This window comes from Hyperolius riggenbachi, chromosome 3, assembly GCF_040937935.1.
Source record: "Hyperolius riggenbachi isolate aHypRig1 chromosome 3, aHypRig1.pri, whole genome shotgun sequence".
NCBI classification, from domain to species: Eukaryota; Metazoa; Chordata; class Amphibia; order Anura; family Hyperoliidae; genus Hyperolius; species Hyperolius riggenbachi.
The window spans coordinates 220,526,362-220,547,481 of NC_090648.1; the positions used below are offsets into that span (position 1 = coordinate 220,526,362).

General features: G+C 40.3%; 1 protein-coding gene across 2 annotated transcripts in view; it reads left to right on the forward strand.

Moving 5' to 3' along the window:
• Positions 1-21,120, forward strand: part of TLN2 (talin 2) — a 273,188-nt gene that overhangs the window by 139,762 nt on the left and 112,306 nt on the right. For both annotated transcript variants that reach the window (XM_068275770.1, XM_068275771.1), the window contains exons 8-11: positions 6,967-7,094; positions 9,835-9,898; positions 13,571-13,675; positions 19,924-20,079. In XM_068275770.1, the coding sequence (XP_068131871.1) occupies positions 6,967-7,094; positions 9,835-9,898; positions 13,571-13,675; positions 19,924-20,079 (453 nt within the window). The remainder of the gene's footprint in view (positions 1-6,966; positions 7,095-9,834; positions 9,899-13,570; positions 13,676-19,923; positions 20,080-21,120) is intronic.

The following is a 21,120-nucleotide window of genomic DNA, read 5'->3' on the forward strand; positions in this document are numbered from 1 at the left end:
TTCCCACATCTGCTCCCCTCTTGTTTCGTACATCCAGCAGAGATCTTCTCCACTTCCTGGCGATGGCTATATGGTCTATCTGATTTGCTGTAGTGCCGTCGGGTGAGACCCAGGTTACCTTGTGGCATACTTTGTGTGGAAAGATGGTACCACCTATCACAAGATCTTTTTCAGCACAAAAATTTACTAATCTTCCTCCATTTTCATTCTGGTCTCCTACACCATGAGATCCCATAATGTGTTCCATTCCTTCATTGTCGGAACCTATTTTTGCATTTAGGTCACCCATCATAATGACAAGGTCTTTCTTCTTTTGTTTGTCAAAGGTTTCTTGTAGTTTGGTATAAAACTGGTCTTTCTCTTCAGTAGTTGAGGTTTCTGTTGGGGCATAACATTGAACTACTGTTATATTTCTAATATTTGTTTTGAAGCGAGCAGTTATGATTCTCCCTGAGATGGGTTCCCATTCGATCAAGCTCCTTTTTGCTCTCTTGCTTAGAAGTATTCCAACACCTTCTAAGTGGTCTTTGCCTTCCTCGTTGCCAGAATAAAGAAAGATGGGTCCTTCTTGGGTCTTAAGTTCTCCATGGTTTTTCCAACGCACCTCGCTCAAGCCTAAGATGTCAAGCTTGTAATTTATCATCTCAGAGCACACTTGCTTTAATTTCCCGGTTTGTCTTAGCGTCCTTATATTCCAAAAACCAACTTTCGTGACCGTTTTCAAGCCAAAAATCGTCTTCAGTTCATCAGTCCGGTTTCTTTTCTTTGTTGAGGTTTCTGTAATCATTTATTTTCGGGTATGCGGGTGATTGGCCCACAGTCCCCTAGCCCAATGGAGGGGTTGCCTCCTTTTGGCCTCTGGGCATGCCTTATTTTCTGTCAGGGTTTTATCCCTTAGCCTTTGAGGAATTCCTCTCCGCAAGGCAGCGGTTTCTCTTACTGACCCCAGAGAAAAGGGTGCCTTTTACACCGTCAGTGCCGTTCCAAGGGACTCCCTCTCCGCCACATCTGCTGATCAAGGACTTTTTACCAGAGCCCCGTTAGCCATCACTTTCAGGATTCCTCCAGGGCCTTCACAGCTACCGTAGCGGTCACGGGACACACGAAGTTCCCACTGTACTTCGCCCCCATAGGCAATTCCCTACGTGTGACGTTGCCCATCTCCCACGGCGTGGACGAGGGGATGGATTTTAGGAGACGATAGATAGATACAGTGGTGTGAAAAACTATTTGCCCCCTTCCTGATTTCTTATTCTTTTGCATGTTTGTCACACTTGAATGTTTCTGCTCATCAAAAACCATTAACTATTAGTCAAAGATAACATAATTGAACACAAAATGCAGTTTTAAATGATGGTTTTTATTATTTAGTGAGAAAAAAAAACTCAAAACCTACATGGCACTGTGTGAAAAAGAAATTGCCCCCTGAACCTAATAACTGGTTGGGCCACCCTTAGCAGCAATAACTGCAATCAAGCGTTTGCGATAACTTGCAACAAGTCTTTTACAGCGCTCTGGAGGAATTTTGACCCATCTCATCTTTGCAGAATTGTTGTAATTCAGCTTTATTTGAGGGTTTTCTAGCATGAACCGCCTTTTTAAGGTCATGCCACAACATCTCAATAGGATTCAGGTCAGGACTTTGACTAGGCCACTCCAAAGTCTTCATTTTGTTTTTCTTCAGCCATTCAGAGGTGGATTTGCTTGTGTGTTTTGGGTCATTGTCCTGCTGCAGCACCCAAGATCGCTTCAGCTTGAGTTGACAAACAGATGGCCGGACATTCTCCTTCAGGATTTTTTGGTAGACAGTAGAATTCATGGTTCTATCTATCACAGCAAGCCTTCCAGGTCCTGAAGCAGCAAAACAACCCCAGACCATCACACTACCACCACCATATTTTACTGTTGGTATGATGTTCTTTTGCTGAAATGCTGTGTTAATTCTACGCCAGATGTAACGGGACACGTACCTTCCAAAAAGTTCAACTTTTGTCTCGTCGGTCCACAAGGTATTTTGCCAAAAGTCTTGGCAATCATTGAGATGTTTTTTTAGCAAAATTGAGACAAGCCTTAATGTTCTTTTTGCTTAAAAGTGGTTTGTGCCTTGGATATCTGCCATACAAGCCGTTTTTGTCCAGTCTCTTTCTTATGGTGGAGTCGTGAACACTTACCTCAATTGAGGCAAGTGAGGCCTGCAGTTCTTTAGATGTTGTCCTGGGGTCTTTTGTGGCCTCTCGGATAGTTTTCTCTGCTCTCTTGGAGTAATTTTGGTCGGCCGGCCACTCCTGGGAAGGTTCATCACTGTTCCATGTTTTTGCCATTTGTGGATAATGGCTCTCACTGTGGTTCGCTGGAGTCCCAAAGCTTTAGAAATGGCTTTATAACCTTTACCAGACTGATAGATCTCAATTACAGTACTTTTGTTTTCATTTGTTCCTGAATTTCTTTGGGTCTTGGCATGATGTCTAGCTTTTGAGGTGCTTTTGGTCTACTTCTCTGTGTCAGATAGCTCCTATTTAAGTGATTTCTTGATTGAAACAGGTGTGGCAGTAATCAGGCCTGGGAGTGACTACAGAAATTGAACTCAGGTGTGATAAAACACAGTTAAGTTATTTTTTAACAAGAGGGGCAATCACTTTTTCACACAGGGCCATGTAGATTTGGAGTTTTTTTTCTCACTAAATAATAAAAACCATAATTTAAAACTGCATTTTGTGTTCAATTATGTTATCTTTGACTAATAGTTAACGGTTTTTGATGAGCAGAAACATTTAAGTGTGACAAACATGCAAAAGAATAAGAAATCAGGAAGGGGGCAAATAGTTTTTCACACCACTGTAGATAGATAGATAGATATAGATATAGATATAGATATATAGATATATAGAGATATAGATATATAGAGATATAGATATATAGACATATAGAGATATAGATATATATAGATATATGTATATGTGTGTGTGTATATGTATATGTGTGTGTGTATATGTATATGTGTGTGTGTGTGTGTGTGTGTGTGTGTGTATATGTGTATATATATATATATATATATATATATATATATATATATATATATATATATATATATACATACATACATACATACATACATACATACATACATACATACATACATACATACATACATACATACAGTGGAGGAAATAATTATTTGACCCCTCACAGTTTGTCCAATGACAAAGAAATGAAAAGTCTCAGAACAGTATCATTTCAATGGTAGATTTATTTTAACAGTGACAGATCGCACATCAAAAGGAAAATCGAACAAATAACCTTAAATAAAAGATAGCAACTGATTTGCATTTCATTGAGTGAAATAAGTTTTTGAACCCCTACCAACCATTAAGAGTTCTGGCTCCCACAGAGTGGTTAGACACTTCTACTCAATTAGTCACCCTCATTAAGGACACCTGTCTTAACTAGTCACCTGTATAAAAGACACCTGTCTACAGATTCAATCAATCAAGCAGACTCCAAACTCTCCAACATGGGAAAGACCAAAGAGCTGTCCAAGGATGTCAGAGACAAAATTGTAGACCTGCACAAGGCTGGAATGGGCTACAAAACCATTAGCAAGAAGCTGGGAGAGAAGGTGACAACTGTTGGTGCGATTGTTCGAAAATGGAAGGAGCACAAAATGACCATCAATCGACCTCGCTCTGGGGCTCCACGCAAGATCTCACCTCGTGGGGTGTCAATGGTTCTGAGAAAGGTGAAAAAGCATCCTAGAACTACACGGGAGGAGTTAGTGAATGACCTCAAATTAGCAGGGACCACAGTCACCAAGAAAACCATTGGAAACACATTACACTGCAATGGATTAAAATCCTGCAGGGCTCGCAAGGTCCCCCTGCTTAAGAAAGCACATGTGCAGGCCCGTCTGAAGTTTGCCAATGAACACCTGAATGATTCTGTGAGTGACTGGGAGAAGGTGCTGTGGTCTGATGAGACCAAAATAGAGCTCTTTGGCATTAACTCAACTCGCTGTGTTCGGAGGAAGAAAAATGCTGCCTATGACCCCCAAAACACCGTCCCCACCGTCAAGCATGGGGGTGGAAACATTTTGCTTTGGGGGTGTTTTTCTGCTAAGGGCACAGGACAACTTAATCGCATTAACGGGAAAATGGACGGAGCCATGTATCGTGAAATCCTGAACGACAACCTCCTTCCCTCTGCCAGGAAACTGAAAATGGGTCGTGGATGGGTGTTCCAGCATGACAATGACCCAAAACATACAGCAAAGGCAACAAAGGAGTGGCTCAAGAAGAAGCACATTAAGGTCATGGAGTGGCCTAGTCAGTCTCCGGACCTTAATCCAATAGAAAACCTATGGAGGGAGCTCAAGCTCAGAGTTGCACAGAGACAGCCTCGAAACCTTAGGGATTTAGAGATGATCTGCGAAGAGGAGTGGACCAACATTCCTCCTAAAATGTGTGCAAACTTGGTCATCAATTACAAGAAACGTTTGACCTCTGTGCTTGCAAACAAGGGTTTTTCCACTAAGTATTAAGTCTTTTATTGTTAGAGGGTTCAAAAACTTATTTCACTCAATGAAATGCAAATCAGTTGCTATCTTTTATTTAAGGTTATTTTTTTCGATTTTACTTGCGATGTGCTATCTGCCACTGTTAAAATAAACCTACCATTGAAATGATACTGTTCTGAGACTTTTCATTTCTTTGTCAATGGACAAACTTACAAAATCAGTGAGGGGTCAAATAATTATTTCCTCCACTGTATATATATATATATATATATATATATATATATATATATATATATATTTACATAGTTATTTTGGTTGAAAAAAAGACATACGTCCATCGAGTTCAACCAGTACAAAGTACAACTCCAGCCTGCTCCCTCGCATATCCCTGTTGATCCAGAGGAAGGTGAAAAAACCCTTACATGGCATGGTCCAATTGGCCCCAAAGGGGAAAATGTAGGTAGTAGAAATCTGACATTATCGACAGGGTTTGGGCTAGTCCATCACTCCATAGGGGATTCTCAGCATGGCCTTTATTCTTTATAAAGACATTCCCTGAAAAAGATTTATACAAAGATGCTGCCCAGCCTCCGTGCTCGCTGCACACTATTTTGGCAGTTGGACGGAGCAACTGCCATTCACTAAGTGTTTTTAAAAATACCTGAGAACCCCTCTATACCTCAGGAACATATGAGAATATATATATATATATATATATATATATATATATATGTATATATGTATATATATATATATATATATATATATATATATATATGTATATGTATATGTATATATATATATATATATATATATATATATATATATATATATATATATATATATATATATATATGAGAGAGAGAGATACACACACAATTACTGTCCCTTGCAAGGATTGGGACTCGATCCCTCGGGTAACAGTTTGTTGTTCAGTATTGTCTCTGGGAACTATTTTTTCCCGTTAGTAAGGCAGAGGTGGCTATACATTAAAAAGGAACTGTCGCAAAAATCTCAAAGTTTAAAATGCATACGAATAAGAAGTACATTTCTCCCACAGTAAAATGAGCCATAAATTACTTTTCTCCTATGTTCCTGTCACTTACAATAAGAAGTAGAAATCTGTCATTACCAACAGATTTTGGACTAGCCCATCTTCTCATAGAGGGGTTCTCAGGTATTTTTAAAAACACTTAGTGAATGGCAGTTGCTCCATCCAACTGCCAAAATAGTGTGCAGCGAGCACGGAGGCTGGGCAGCATCTTTGTATAAATCTTTTTCAGGGAATGTCTTTATAAAGAATAAAGGCCATGCTGAGAATCCCCTATGGAGTGATGGACTAGCCCAAACCCTGTCGATAATGTCAGATTTCTACTACCTACTGTGAGTGACTGCAACATAGCAGAGAAGTAATTTATGGCTCATTTTACTCTGGGAAAAATGTACTTCTTATTTGTATGTGTTTTAAATTTTAAGATTTTCACGACAGTTCCTTTTTAAGGGCCAGTGCACACCAAAAATTGCTAGCGTAATTGCAAATGCTAAGCTTTTTTTAGAAGTGATTTTTCTAAGCGATTTCAGACATATGCCTAGCGAATTTCTAGTTATGCCTAGCAATTGTTGGTGTAGAGATTGATTTTCCGCTTTTCCGATAATTAACATTGAGGCTTAATCGCCTCAGAAATGCTGCAGGACCCGCGTTTGGAAAAAATCACATCGCTCTGGTGTGATCCATCCAGTACAAATACATTAGCCAAGTGTTTTAAAAGTGCTCAGAAGTGCTATTGGTGTCCACCAGCCCTAACTGATGTTTCTGTCTTCCCTTCCTTTTTTTTTTGCTTCCTACCCTTCATACATTTCATTTGAAAGCTGGATCATTTGGTTTACTCTATTATTTATTCTACAAACACTCCTTCTGCTTTCAAACTGTTTACCCTCTCTGAATTTGACTTCTTAAGTTATATTAAGAAATTAACAAGTTTTAAACGTTCAGGTTGGAAGTAGAATAGTTTTTTTGGCATGAGGAACCTGTTATAACTGTATTATTAAGAATATCCACAATTTATACAGCTATAGAGGGAAAGGAAGGGTATTAACTTAGGCTGCATACATTTTTGTTTAAAAACTAAGTTCTGGTAGTTGGTGATAATTAACTGTAGTCATCTTGATTCAGCAGCATAAATGCATGCTGGGAGAAGCGTAAATTAATATACCATATGATAAGATTTAAAATATATGCTGCTGTTGTGTTTTTGGAGTATTGGAGCTCAGTATGACTTCCTCTAAGCTAACAAGAGAAAAAGAAAACTTAGGAAAAAAGATGCCTTCCAGCCATAGAATAGGGAAAAGAGGCAGAAATGATTTATTGTTTATATTGGTAATAAATAATGTCCCATTGAAGAGTGTGCAGAGTTTAGGTAATTTTATTTGTGTGCTAAGATATGTCTTTGTCTTAGGCTCGTGATGATATCCTGAATGGTTCTCATCCTGTATCATTTGACAAGGCCTGTGAGTTTGGTGGAATTCAAACACAGATACAGTTTGGACCTCATGTTGAAGCCAAGCATAAACCTGGATTTCTAGAGTAAGTAGAAAGATGAAGGGAAAATGAGCCTCCCCAGAATAAGCTATTTTCATACATTTCGGGAATGATTCCTCCCTCACAACCTAAAGGTGTATCCCTTCTCCTTTTTGCACCCACTGACCTCTCTAACAGTACTCTTTCTCAATGTCCAGTCACCAACTCAGGCACACTCCCTTCCCAGAGGTAACAACAAGAGGAGGTAGATTGTGTCAGCCAGCTCTGTTCTGTTCCACAGCTCCCCATCCTGCACCCTGGCATTTCCCTGCTGTAACCCAAAATTCTGCGGAATGTGTGAGGGACCCAGCCGGCCAAGTCCCGTCCACCCTTTGTGTTCCAATATGATCTGTTCCCCTCTGATCACTGCTTACCTGTTGCCGCTGCTCTGTCTGTCCAATGCTTTGCTCCAAGCCAGCTGGAATGCAGGATAGGCTTCACTTGCCGCAGCACAGTATGCTTCGGGACATGCCAGCTGTGCATGTCAGGGGAAGGCAGTGTATTCCTGGTGGTATCCCCAGTGGCATTCATAGTGAATGCTGTACTGTGCCCCTACATTTACGCTTCATTACTGGTACACAATAAGCAGCTTTGAGACGGGCAGACACAGCGTCAGCTGCAGCTTTGATGGCTGGGTCTTGTCAGGTTGCATTCTGGCCGGCCAAGTACAAAACGAGTCAGCTCTTCTTGTACTGACCGCATCAGTCGCCCATTTCATGTACTGGCTGGCCAGGTCCCAACATGGCCAAACTTTGGGTTCTGGCCATATCCTATATATTGACTCCCACTCCTAACAGCAACCACTTAATTCTAACCATTCTTATTGTTTCACATAATAGTGGGTCTTTTTTCATTGCAACTTATCGTTTCAAAAATCTTTGTATTGAAACATAATACAAAGAAACAACATTTTGCACTATTAAACAATAGCAAGAAACGATAAACTGGCCAGACTTTCAGAGTAGGATACAACCTACATATATGGTCAGTTAAATAACTGAACTGAAACATCACACAGAGGAATCTCCTCATTGACTGATGCAATAGGCTTTCCGTACAGGTAATAATGCAGTTCTAATTGCTCACCCAGCATCAGCAGGCGCCCCCCTCTTTTCCTATCCCTACCACCACATCATACCCATGGCCACTTCCCTTCTTCCCAACCCTACCAACACACATGCCAATGGCCACTCCCCCCACCCCCTCTGTTTACTGGGGAGGTTAATACCTGTAACAGCTCCCATCCAGCTGGCATTGAATGGATGAGGTGAGAGGCGCACATTCATCCCATCAGTGACAGCAGTAGACTCCAGGCGTTCCATTGAAGCCAAAAGAAACCCTACCAAAACCCCCTTCTTTTATCATCACTGGATCTTCAGTGTTTTCACAGGGAATGTAACCACCATGGTGTTAGAAATGGTAAGAGTGAGGGACTTCAAACAAAAACCATAGATGGTTTAATAAAATGTCAGGTCGGTTGGACAAGTTTGAAGAACTTGCCTGGTTGCCGATCTTCCCCAGAAGTAACGGTACCCATACACTGGTTGAGCTGTGTACGATCGATAGAATGATCAGAGCTAACAACTAACCAACTCGCTTATCTGTGGCTAGCTTCTGTTTTTGATAAATATCTGCTTTACACAAATTCCCTCAACCTAAACCATTTCTGAGCAGCGCTTTCTAAACTGAATCCAAGATAAACTTTTACTCATTGCATCATTGTGTTCCTTTCATATAGTTTATAGGGCGTTCCTCAAGCCAAATACTTTTTTTGTTTGTTCTAATACTCTAATTTCCTATAAACTAAACAAGCCTCGCCCACAGCTTCTCCAGAGTGCCTTGGAACTCTGAGCCTTAGTAGCAAGGGCTTATGGGAGCTCAATCTGGGCAGTAGGAGGAGGAGGTTACTAGCCAGAGATTTCAGAGGCAGAGGGGAGGAGGGAGTAGGAGGCTTTCAAAGGCTGAGGGCTGGAGATACAGATCAGCTTGACTGTGTGTAATGTGACAAACAGAACATGGCTGCCCTCATTGTATCACAGGAAGAAATAATCATAAACTGTTGAAGCTGTTTGCAGCTAGATTTGCTGATTAAACTATCTAAACTTCACATAAGATATATAGACAAGTTACTTGTTATAGTTAGTTTTTCATCTCGGATCCGCTTTAAGGCCTTGTTCACATTATAAAGCACTGAGTGCTTTTGTAAGTGCTTTTCCCTGCACTTTGAGAGCGATTTACACTTTAGGCAATTTTCTAAGCACTTTTCTACACACTTTTTTCCGTTACTTCCTGACTATAAACAGGAAGTGAACTCTTTGACCTGGAACTGAATTACAATTTTTTTTTTGTAAAGCACTCACCAAATCGCTTTTCAAAGCGCTTTGCGATTTCCTTATACCTTGCAATGAAGCGCAAACGCTCAAGAAATGGTGCAGGACCTGAGTTTGCACTCGGGAAAGAAAGCTCATCACTCATGTGAGAACACAAGCATAGAGCAACATTGCTCAAGCGCTTTTAAAGTGATTTTTAAAATCGCCAGTGCTTAAAAAAAGCATAAGGCTCATAGTGTGAACAAGCCTTCAATCATATTACCATACGCTCATAATTTTGCATCTGGTACATGACAGCATATTGATTTCACTTTTTCGTTTTGTTCTCATGCCCTGTTCTTCACAAATGAGTGAACCCTTTTAACATATTAGATTGTGAAGAGCTGGCTCACTTACCAGTTTTTATTATGTTTTAGTCTGAAGGAGTTTCTTCCCAAGGAATATATCAAACAAAGAGGAGCAGAAAAGAAAATATTCCAGGTAATATAGCAAAAATCAACTCTTTTGGATTATTGATAACTTTTAAGTATATTGGGTTTGACATGGTCAATGTGATATATTTGACCAATAGAAGTGCTTACAGAAGAGAAGCTTTGTTAAAGAGAACCCGAGGTGAGTTTGAAGAATATTATCTGCATACAGAGGCTGCATCTGCCTATACAGCCCAGCCTCTGTTGCTATTCCAAACCCCCCTAAGGTCCCCCTGCACTCTGCAATCCCTCATAAGTCACAACCATGCTGCTGACAAACAGCTTGTCAGAGCTGGCTGTGTTTATCTCTATAGTGTCAGTCTGCTGCCTCCTGCAGAACTCCAGTCCCCGCCTGCATCCCTTCCCTCCATGCTGATTGGAGGGAAGGGACGGGGGCAGGGACCAGAGTTCTGCAGGAGGCGGGGGAGCAGCTGAGACTGACACTACAGATGTAAACACAGCCTCACAGCATGGCTGTGATTTATGAGGGATTGCAGAGTGCAGGGGGACTTTAGTGGGGTTTGGGATAGCAACAGAGGCTGGGCTGTATAGGCAGATCCAGCCTCTGTATGCAGATAACATTCTTTAAACACACCTCGGGTTCTCTTTAAAGAGAACCCAAGGTGGCGTTCTAAGAATATCTGCGCTCAGAGGCTGGGTCTGCTTATATTGCTTAGCCTAAGTTCCCCCTGCGCTCCACTCTCCCCCATAAATAAAAGCCGCGCTGCCGACACGCAACATGTCACAGCGGGCTGTGTTTACTTTTGTCCTTTTACTCTCCGCCGCTCCCCCGCCTCCTGCATAGCGCTGGTCCCCGCCCGTGTCCCTTTCCTCCAATCAGCGGGGAGGGAAGGGACGCAGGCGGGGACCGGAGCTCTGCAGGAGGCGGGGGAGCATGCAGACTGACAGGACGAAGGTAAACACAGCCCACACAGCGCTGCTGTGATTTATGGGGGAGAGCGGAGCGCATGGGGAACTTGGGGGGGATTGAAATAGCAACAGAGGCTGGGCAGTATAGGCAGACCCAGCCTCTGATCGCAGATTTCATTCTTAGAAACCCACCTCGGGTTCTCTTTAAGTCACTGACTAGATGGTAGAGAGGCCATTGTCTGCTGCTAAGTATGTAGAAACAATGTGGTAATAAATAGAAGATTAAAAGCTAAGAACAAATACCCCAAGAAGAGTTACTGATGATTGCAATTAGGGAAAAAAAAGAGCTCATTTCTTTTGTACTAAACAAATGAGGCAGTACAGAATATTCCCTACTTACAAACACTCGAGTCACAAACGTCTAATACTTATTAACTATACCTATTATAATTAAACTTTATTTATAAAGCGCTGACATATTACATAGTGTTGTACTTTAAAAGTTGTACTTGTGTACAAAATGTACTGTACTGGTTTTATTATCACATATTACAGTATTGTTGGAAATATATTGAAAACAACAAAAATCATTGTTCAAATCCTACGTCCAAGTCTAGACTTAAAAATAAATTAGATGTACAATCTACTAGAAACAGAACCTTTTCGTAAGTAGGTGGTCACCTTTGTTTGATGTTTTGTGCTGTCTAAAAGTTTCTGTCATTAGCAATGATTGAAAGTGAATTAATAAGTGAAAGTTTATTTTTAAAAAAAGAACAAAAACTTATGCCTAGCAAAAATAGAGATATAGAAAATAGAGTGAAAGAAACTTAGATATTGGCACAAAATACAGGTACAAAAATTGGCAGTTTGAGTAATCGACCCATATACAAATCACTTTTTCTCTTGAGTGTTTTCCTAGGTGATATTTTAACACCTTTTCGTAAAATGCCTTTTAAACCACCAGCAAGCAAGAAAATATTTAAAATAATTTTGATAATACTTTTTTGCCAACTTTTACGTGATTTTTTTTTTGTAAAGTGTTTAAAAGTTATTTAAAAGAGAATATGAAAATTATCTCCTAGGAGATAACTCAGGAGAAAACGTTAATTGCTTAAGGGCCATAGTCCTAATGAAAATTCCAGTTCCTGGTTTTCATTTTTCAGTCCCATCTCATTATTTATTAACCCTGTATTAGTTGGTGATCCAATCTACATTCCATTTGTTCAATAGATTTTGAAGTGAGCAGGCATACTGTATACTTGCTGATTTCATCCAAATGAATATCTGGCCACACAGTGAAACAGGCATGAAGTGGGTCTTCAGCCAAATCTTTTCATTTTGCATTTATGTAGACTGAGGAAAGTTTAGACCAACTATAAAATGTTCATTGCCATCTGTAGCTTAATCTTTTCATTCAGTGTTGGTGCACCCCCCCCCCTCCCCGATGACTGCCTGTTTCACACCAAATAAATTGGGTCAAATCTCAATATACTGCTGTGTCACTATTGGGAAGATGGTGATAAGGGCAGCGAGAGAAGAAAGTGGGGCAACGTATGCATGGATTGAGTTCTGACAGATGTCCTTCAACTTCTCTATTGAGAACAACTATGTACACTTCAAAGAGGAACTGTAACCAAAATAATTTAATAAATAATAAAGATTATTGTTTTATAATATGCATTCATAAATTATTTAGTCAATGTTTGACCATTGTAAAATCTTTCCTTTCCCTGATTTACTTTCTGAAATGTATCCCAGGCAACATCTTAGTCTGGCAAGTGATCTCTGTGGAATGTTCTTTACTGAGAGTTCTAAAGCCAGTACAAAAACATAGCTGGTCTCCCTGAATGATCTGTGGGGGGAATTACACATAATAAACAGACATTGGGAGGGCAGAGGCCGTATAACAATATACAGCAATATATAACTATAAGAAGGGTTTCTGATGCAGAAACCAGGACATGTAATGTTAAAGCGGGTATGCTGATTAATTTGCTGCATTCTAATGTATGACGTTGCAGTTCCTCTTTACACCTGTTCTTGCATCTGCCCTTCTTAGGGTGCATACACACATCCGACCATAGTCTTTGGAAAATGAAAGATCACAGACCCATTTTACCCCCTTCCATGTAGTATGAGAGCCATACCTACACAGTCTATTCTATTGAGCTGCACTCCCCACCAGATAAAATCTTTGCAAGATGCTGCACACAAAGATGCTGTACACATTCAACAGATCAGTATCTGCAAAAGATCTGTTCCTGCAAAAGATCCATTCCTGCAAAATGCATTCATAGTCTATGATATCTGCAGATCCTCATACACAACTTGTTTAACAGACATTCATCTGCAGGTCAGATCCACCAGGATGGATCTTCAGATCTGCAGATGATTGTCTGATCTGCAGATGAATGTCTGTTAAACAAGGTGTGTATGAGATCTGCAGATATCATAGACTATGAATGCAATTTGCAGGAACGGATATTTTGCAGGCACTGATGTTTTGCAGATACTGATCTGTTGCATGTGTTCAGCATCTTGCAAAGATTTCTATCTGATGGGGAGTTCAGCTCCATAGAAAAGACTGTGTAGGTATGGCTCTCATACTACATGGAAGGGGGTAAAATTGGTCTGTGATCTTTCATTTTCCAAAGACTATGGTCTGATGTGTGTATGCACCCTTAATGTGTTGGAAATATGTTCTTATAATTGCAGCTCCTCATTTTTTGGTGACATTACTGACTCAGGTTGCAGTTTAGTACTGCAGGGAATATCTGCTATCTCTCCATAATCTGATATTTTTTGCTAATAGGAACATAAAAACTGTGGAGAAATGACTGAAATTGAAGCTAAAGTAAAGTATGTGAAGCTGGCGCGATCTTTACGGACCTATGGAGTGTCTTTCTTTCTAGTGAAGGTTGGTGATCTGCTACTTGTGCTCATATTATTCATTTATTTAACGCAGTTTACAGCAAACACAGGTGTACTAAATGTTTAAGGAGAACAAACTTCATGGTGTTTCATGGCTGTAAGGCCTCTTGCACACTGCATGCATTTCAGATTCCGATTCCGCTTTTTAATCTGTTTTTACATCCGATTCCGATTCAGATTTTTAATCTTAACTGCATGCTGCGTTTTTTGATCCGTTTTTCTGTTGAATGTATTCAAGGAAAATCGGAATCGGAAACGGAATCGGAATCGGAAAATGGATTTGCAGTGTGCAGGGAGCCTAACTGGGACCACCTTTATTTGGACTTAAACTCCTGTGTGTGGCCACTAGAAATGGTCAATGAGATGCAAATAATTTTCGAACTGATGCACTATTGTGCAAATTTATTCAGCTTAAAAATGATGCAATCACATCCCAGCAAAGTGCATTTGATTTGTCCATTTTTAAATTTCATACATTACATTTCATACATTTTTATTGTATCACCTGACAGCGTGGAGGGCGTGGCGAGACCGGAACGCATTGCAGTGACGGGACTGCCGCTCCTCCCATCACCTCCCGCCTGCCAGCTCTGTGTAATATAGTGACGTAGCGGTGCGGCCATGGTTCCTGGAGGGGCGGGGCAGTTTTCCCCGGCCACCCGGTGTCATTTTAGGCCGCCGTTTTGCTCCAGTTCGGTACACTTTGGAGCCTGCCATGACGATGCTGGTAATCTGACCAGTTAAACCGGTCGGCAATTGGGCCCCTTGATAGACCAAGCCTGCACAGAAGGGAAAAGGCTATAGATGGCATCTCCTAATATCACCACTTTGAATGAGTATCAGTGACTTTTATATGCCTATCACTCTTACAAGCACTATATGGCAATGAACAATGAAATGTGCACTAATATGGAACTGTGCTTTCTGCTGCAAATATTGATATACCACTATTGATTGACTTGCAAATATATGCCAATTACCTACTGCATAAAGGTGAACTTGCACTGGCTTGAACATTATAGGAAAAACAGCTTGGCATTTGGGACAGTGCTGCAAAAGGTTGATATCCTGGCGGACTTGTATACTTAATTCCTGCCGCTGCTGATGAAATTCTTAGAAATTATATGAATATCATAGTGGTATAAGCACCTCAATGCTATCTACAATTAACATCGTAAAGGGCAACTTTGCATAAGGATTGTATCCTGGCGGACTCCAACCTTGTCCTGGAAAGAATCACAAAGGGCAACTCTGCATAAGGATTACTTATCCTGGCGGACTTTGACTATTGTCCTGGAAAGTGGTAACTGAATAAGCACACCAAGCAAAATTATGGCTGTTTCTCTTGGGAAAACCTTGGAGACAAAAGTACACAAATCCTTTGCTATTTAGGTTTCAAAAGCCTGTTCCTTGAACTTACAAAGGATCCATAAAAAAGATATTAGATAACTGGCCAGTTTATTTAGTAATCTTCTGATACTGTGGTACTGTACTGATGTCACAGGGAAGTGATTCTTCGCCTCCCTCTCATGTGCTAATCCCATATGTGCAAAAGGTTTTTTAGTCTTTTTAACAAATTTTATATTTTGTGGATATTGATAGATTAAAGTAATTTTGCATTTTTCTAGATATATTTTCTCTTACCTTTTTTTTTGGTTTTGAATTCATACATCATTTGCATGCTCCTGTATCAACTCTTAATTGTTTGCTCTTAATTGTTTGCATCTCATTGACCATCCCTAGTGACCTATTAACATGTCTGAGCTCAGTAGATCCAGTAAATTAATAAGATGTAAGCAATTCTATCAGTCACTTCAGTTGCAGGAGACATGAGCTCAGTAACAATATATTAGGGTAGCAAGTTCTAGCTTGTACTGTGGTGATATATTGGGGTGCTTATGATGTTAGGAATACATAAACATATTCTATCATTTTTATATCTGCTGTGGTATGTCAAAGGTGTAGATATGCAGGCTAGATTCCTGGACTGTTCATGTATTTGTGTGGGTGGGTCACTAGACCTACATTTGCATCTAAAGAGGTCTTCAGTGAATAAGACCAGTCACCTTCAATAGGCAAGGAAGCGGCTCATTAAGCCACTAGCAGTCACTTTTGATCTGCTGTCCCAGGTGTGATTGTCTGCGTCTGTCTACAGGCAAACTGCTACCTGTAACCAAAATTCAATCTTTTCATGTATGTGCTAGAATACACTTTAACCAAGGAAATAATGGGGAGGAAGCTTTTTGATGTCTGGTAGGATACAATCTCACCTATTGAATTCTGCAGACTTCAAGAAGCTAAAACAGGAACCCCTTTGAAGTTTGCATATCACAAGAAAGATTATGACAAGCGTTCGGTGATGTCACAAACGAGGAAACTGCATTTATTCCTGGGGGCTGGACATTAAATGCCCCAGGGGACACTTCAGACTATTTAAGCTGACCCAGAACAGCCACCGGTATCTGCTCTTGGAGTTAGCGCATAGCTAGAGTTGATCTCGACTTCTGGTCGAACAAGCGGCATGCTCCTGCCGACAACGTTGAGACCTTCAAGTTGGTAACGTTTTTTTTAATCCCCATTTTTATTTTACGCAAATATCCGTGTGTGTTATCTTTGTAACTTTTATCTTGTAACTATTTTTACTTTGTTTTTTGTAATCTTTTGTATATATTAAGTTCTGCATTGTTCTATGTTTTTCTGGAATATTAAATTATTATTTAATAAGCTTGACTTCTGCCGTACTAAACTAACACTCATAGCCTAAAGGAGACTGAAGTGTAACCGTGTATAAGTCCGTGCCTAATTGTATGCTTGAGCAACACTACCATATGAAATTGTAATTGCATTGTGTGTGGGGGCGTTTGTCATACGTTGGCCTAAAGCGCGCAGCTGACCCAGCGTACGAAATGCCAGTGCGAGTAGCTAACAGTATCGTTCGGAACGACTGTTAGTGGTTTTGCGTCACTATAGTGTAAGATTGCAACGGTGTGTGTGTGCGTGGCGCTCTCGTATTTGGCCTAAGCGCAGAGCTGACCCAAATACGAAAACGCAGATTGCGTATTGAGCACTCGATAGCTGAGTGAACGTGTCTAGCAACGCTAGTGGTGGCAGTGAGAAGTGTTTGAGGGGTTCCAGCCTTGTTTGTAGCTTAAATAAGGCTGTTCCCCGCTTAATCTGGTCAAACCCGCAGTCGGGAACCGTATACGCAGGCGTGCCGCGGGCCGGTTCCTGACATGTGCTATACAGTATATTAACTTTGTTGTGAGAAGGTGAATCTAGTGATCTCAGCAGAAAATCAAACTAGAATAATGCCTTTTCACCTTACGTTTTACAGTTTATTTTTGTTACTATTCTTGTTTAGGCATTAGGTGCTGTTAAGTTATCTTTCCTCTTTCCCAGATCCTTTACTGGATTGTCATGTGAACCATATCTAGGTGAACTCATAGGTCACACTTGGGGGAATCGCACATAGTTTTCCCACATGTAGAATCGCACCAGATGTGACGTGCAGTTCTTGCAGACGGAGGAAAAAACGTTGCTGCCTGAACTTCTTTTTCGCACACCACGTGTGATTCCCATTGCTGACAGTTGGCTGCTTTTTAGCTAACTGTCGGCTGATGTGTGCGGAAAACGCACATTGGTGAAAAAATGCGTAAAACAGCGGACATTTTCCATGGATCCAAGCGTGATCTATCCTTTATAATTCACTGTATAATTCACACATTCTAGTTCATTAACTGCCAAAATACTAGGTGACATTCAATTCTTATGTATGGCTAGACATAGTATTACTTGCCACTAGTTTTATCTGCCTTAATTCATTGTTCCAAGTGGGTCTGTTTCTTAAATGGAATTGCCGATTTAGAGGGTCTCATGAAAATGTGGAAAATTCTCAGGCAGTGTTTTGTTCCACAGCAGTTGGTCAGATTCTAGCTTTGTAGCATGAGATGAGGAGAATAAGATTGGTTGCTGTGAGACAACACGGATTGCTTGGGACAGTCCTTCCCACAGACACTTTCATGAATGAGGCCTAGTGTGCTGCTCAGTACATACAAATGTTCTGGAATGTTTGTGCAAAGGGACAGGACCTGAATGAAGCCAGATAGGAGGCTGCTGATGGTGGGGTTACCCTGCAGGCCGCTATATATTAGGATTTCTGACAGCTTTATGATGTCAAAGAATGCCTCTCCATACTAGTGAGTCTCAGTGACAATCCATCCATCAGTAAATGGGAATTTTTGCACTCATTAATCGTCATGAATATTTAACACAATCCCAAAGCAGCCTAAAAATGTAAAATTCAGTGTACATGCTCCATTGTATACCTTTGCAAGGTTTGTAATTTGTAGTTTTTGTAGAATGTATGGTTCACATTTGTTCTCCATGTTAGTATAATTCCCTGTTCTTTTCCTTCTGATTCTCTATGCACTTGGGGACATTTGCAGTTCACTTTTTAATCCCAGGCATAATTTTTCATCTTTTGTTTAAAATAATTTTTCTTGCTTGCTGGTGGCTTAAACGGCATTTTGTTGATAAGAGGTGAATATATCACTTACGAGAAAAGCAAATTGAGTAAGGGACTTGGGCCCATATGCAATTAACTTTTTCCCCGGGCGTTAATTTTTCAACTTCTTTTTAAAATAACTTTTCAGCATTTATTACGTGAAAAGTACCCCAAAATAGGTGAAAACGCACTATTTAATTATTTTGAGCATTTTCTTGCTTGCTGGTGGCTTAAAACACATTTTATTGGCAAGGTGTGAAAAAAAATAACTAGGAGAAAACTGGTGAGAAAAATTGAATTGTGTGTGGGCCTGGGTGTTTTGTGGAGTCTGCTGTATATTAACACTGCTTTGCACAGCAAATGTGTCATGTAGTGATCGAAAAAGAGAGATATCATAAGGCATTCTTTCCGCTTGTTCTTACTTACATTTTGTTCTTGGTCCCATATTTCCTCTCTTCTGGTAATTTTTTACCTAATTATCATCTTTAGGTTTTAATTGTTTATCTTAGACACTTTGCCTTCAGTCACATCACTGCACATTCTCTGTCTGCTTTTTTTTCTGCTGACCTCACCAATCAGCAGTCTGTAAACTGCAGCTGTGGAATCTAATGAACATTGTTGAGTCCCAGTCTTGTTGCCACTGCTTTACCAATGTTCATTAGCAGGGCTGAGTAAGGCCTCTAGAGTATTGGCTCATTAGCCAGATTGCTTAAAGAAAAACCTATGCTGAGAGAATGTTTGAAGCTGCCTTTGATGAACAGTTTCTAAAAATTCTTCCTTCCTGTATGTCCTGGTGCTGCTTGAGCTTCAGAACTGTTGCAAACAGTGTAGTGTACACTAGGCTACACAGGGGTGCTGCGGTGCACATCCAGCAAATGCAGGATCACAACAGAGGGGAAAAGCTGCATCACGAATGTGTGCAATGAGATGCATGCTGTGAAATATACAGTAAATACAAAGAATGCTTTAATGCAACTGTTAACGTGCAAGCTGCCTGGTACCACACAGCATGCATCGCGGAATTCCAACGGTTTCTACTGCACCACACTGCTAGCACTTCAATGTGAATGTGCCATTACAAAATAATTGCATCTGGTTAGCAATGTTATTATTTTGTCTAATGCAACACACTGTTACGCCCCAGTGTGAAAGTATCCAGCTAATAAACAGAGGATAAACATGAAAGCTTTTGGTACTTTTTAAACCTTTAGCAGCCAAACAATGTAAAACTTTAGCTGCAGGGCCAGTTTTTTCCAGCTGCTAGAGAAATTTGCCTTCTCAGCCTGGCAGGCTCGACAGGGTATGCAGAGTGGGCAGCAGGGAGCTTTCATATTCACCAGTCTGGTCGGCTGGATCACCACCTTCTTCCACCACCAGGTGGCGCTGTAACACTGACACAGTCTCCTGGATCCCGATCACATGACATATCATGTCATTGGAACCCAGAAGACCTGATGGAAGTTTAAAACCACCAGTGGAGAAAGAGAAGAAGCTCTCCGGACAGGTAAATATAACTTTTCTGCCACATGCTTATTTGGCTGCACCAGAAAGTCAAACCATATATGCCGACAGAGGCTCACACTGCACCAGCAGCTTTCAAACTAAAAATGTTGTTTGAAGCTGCTAATAAGTTAAAGATGTTCTACAAAAAAACCTATTCAATTCTCTTAAGTTCAAAATTTAGCAAATTTTTTTTGTATTTGTCTCATAAATCTCTTCAATTTCAACAGGAGAAAATGAAGGGTAAGAACAAACTTGTGCCACGTCTGCTCGGTATAACCAAAGATTCGGTAATGAGAGTAGATGAGAAAACGAAGGACGTTCTGCAGGAATGGCCATTAACTACTGTGAAACGCTGGGCTGCCTCTCCAAAAAGCTTCACTTTGGTATGGAACCATTATTGTAAGATCACTTCCACATCTTAGGGAAGTAGCCAGGAAAATCTAAATAACCTTGTAACATTTACAGATTATTAAAATAAGATGGGACAGTAAAGACTCATCTACACGGTACAATGTTCCATCAGATCGGATCTACTAGATAATTTCCAACCAAACCAATTGGATTGCGTTAGATTTTGCAAAAGATTTTGGGTACTTATCAAAGCAAAATCTATTGCAAAATAGATCTGAAACAATTTGGACGTCTACACACAATGCAATTTCTTATTAGGTCTATCTAATAGATCCGTCTATCTGATAGAAAATTGTACCGTGTAGATGAGGCTTAAGGCTGGCCATATGCATATGGAGAATTTTTTTTTTTTTTTTAATTTGTTCACTTTAAATCTGTTGATCTATTGCTTTCAACATGTCTGATAAATCAACCTTTTAATTAACTTTTGATCAACCCTGGCAGTTTATCATATTGGAAAAGCAGTTTTGCGGGTGGGGAAGAACAGCCGAGAATAGACAGTCACTTGTGTTGTGCCACATTATGCAGTGTAACACTAGCAGCTTATTTTATCCCCAATTGTTTTGAGTGGACAGTGTGGTAGGTAAGGATCCTTATCCATTTGATTTCCTTTTGGGTGGTATCGGTCATTTACCTTACTTCTCTGTTATTGGATCAGGTTTATTTATTAATCTATAATCTTTCTGATCTCTTTTGACTCTTTCATAGTATTTGGCCCTGTATAATTAAGCATTGAAAATATGCAGGCGCAAAGAAAAATCATTCATTTTAGTAGGGTTTTTTCACATCCTTGTTGTGCACTGACACACTACAACAAAAACAGTGTTTGTCATAATAATAATAATAATAATGCCTTGAGCAGTGCTGCAGCTGCAGAGCCAGAAGCCCGAGTGCAAAGTTTATACAGCTTCACCTCTCCCATCCAGTGCTGAATATATAATAATTGCATGGGGCCAGGCCCACTAAATCTGCTTTCCAAGGACAGCCAGTGTGAGAAAGGAGTAGGCAGGGGC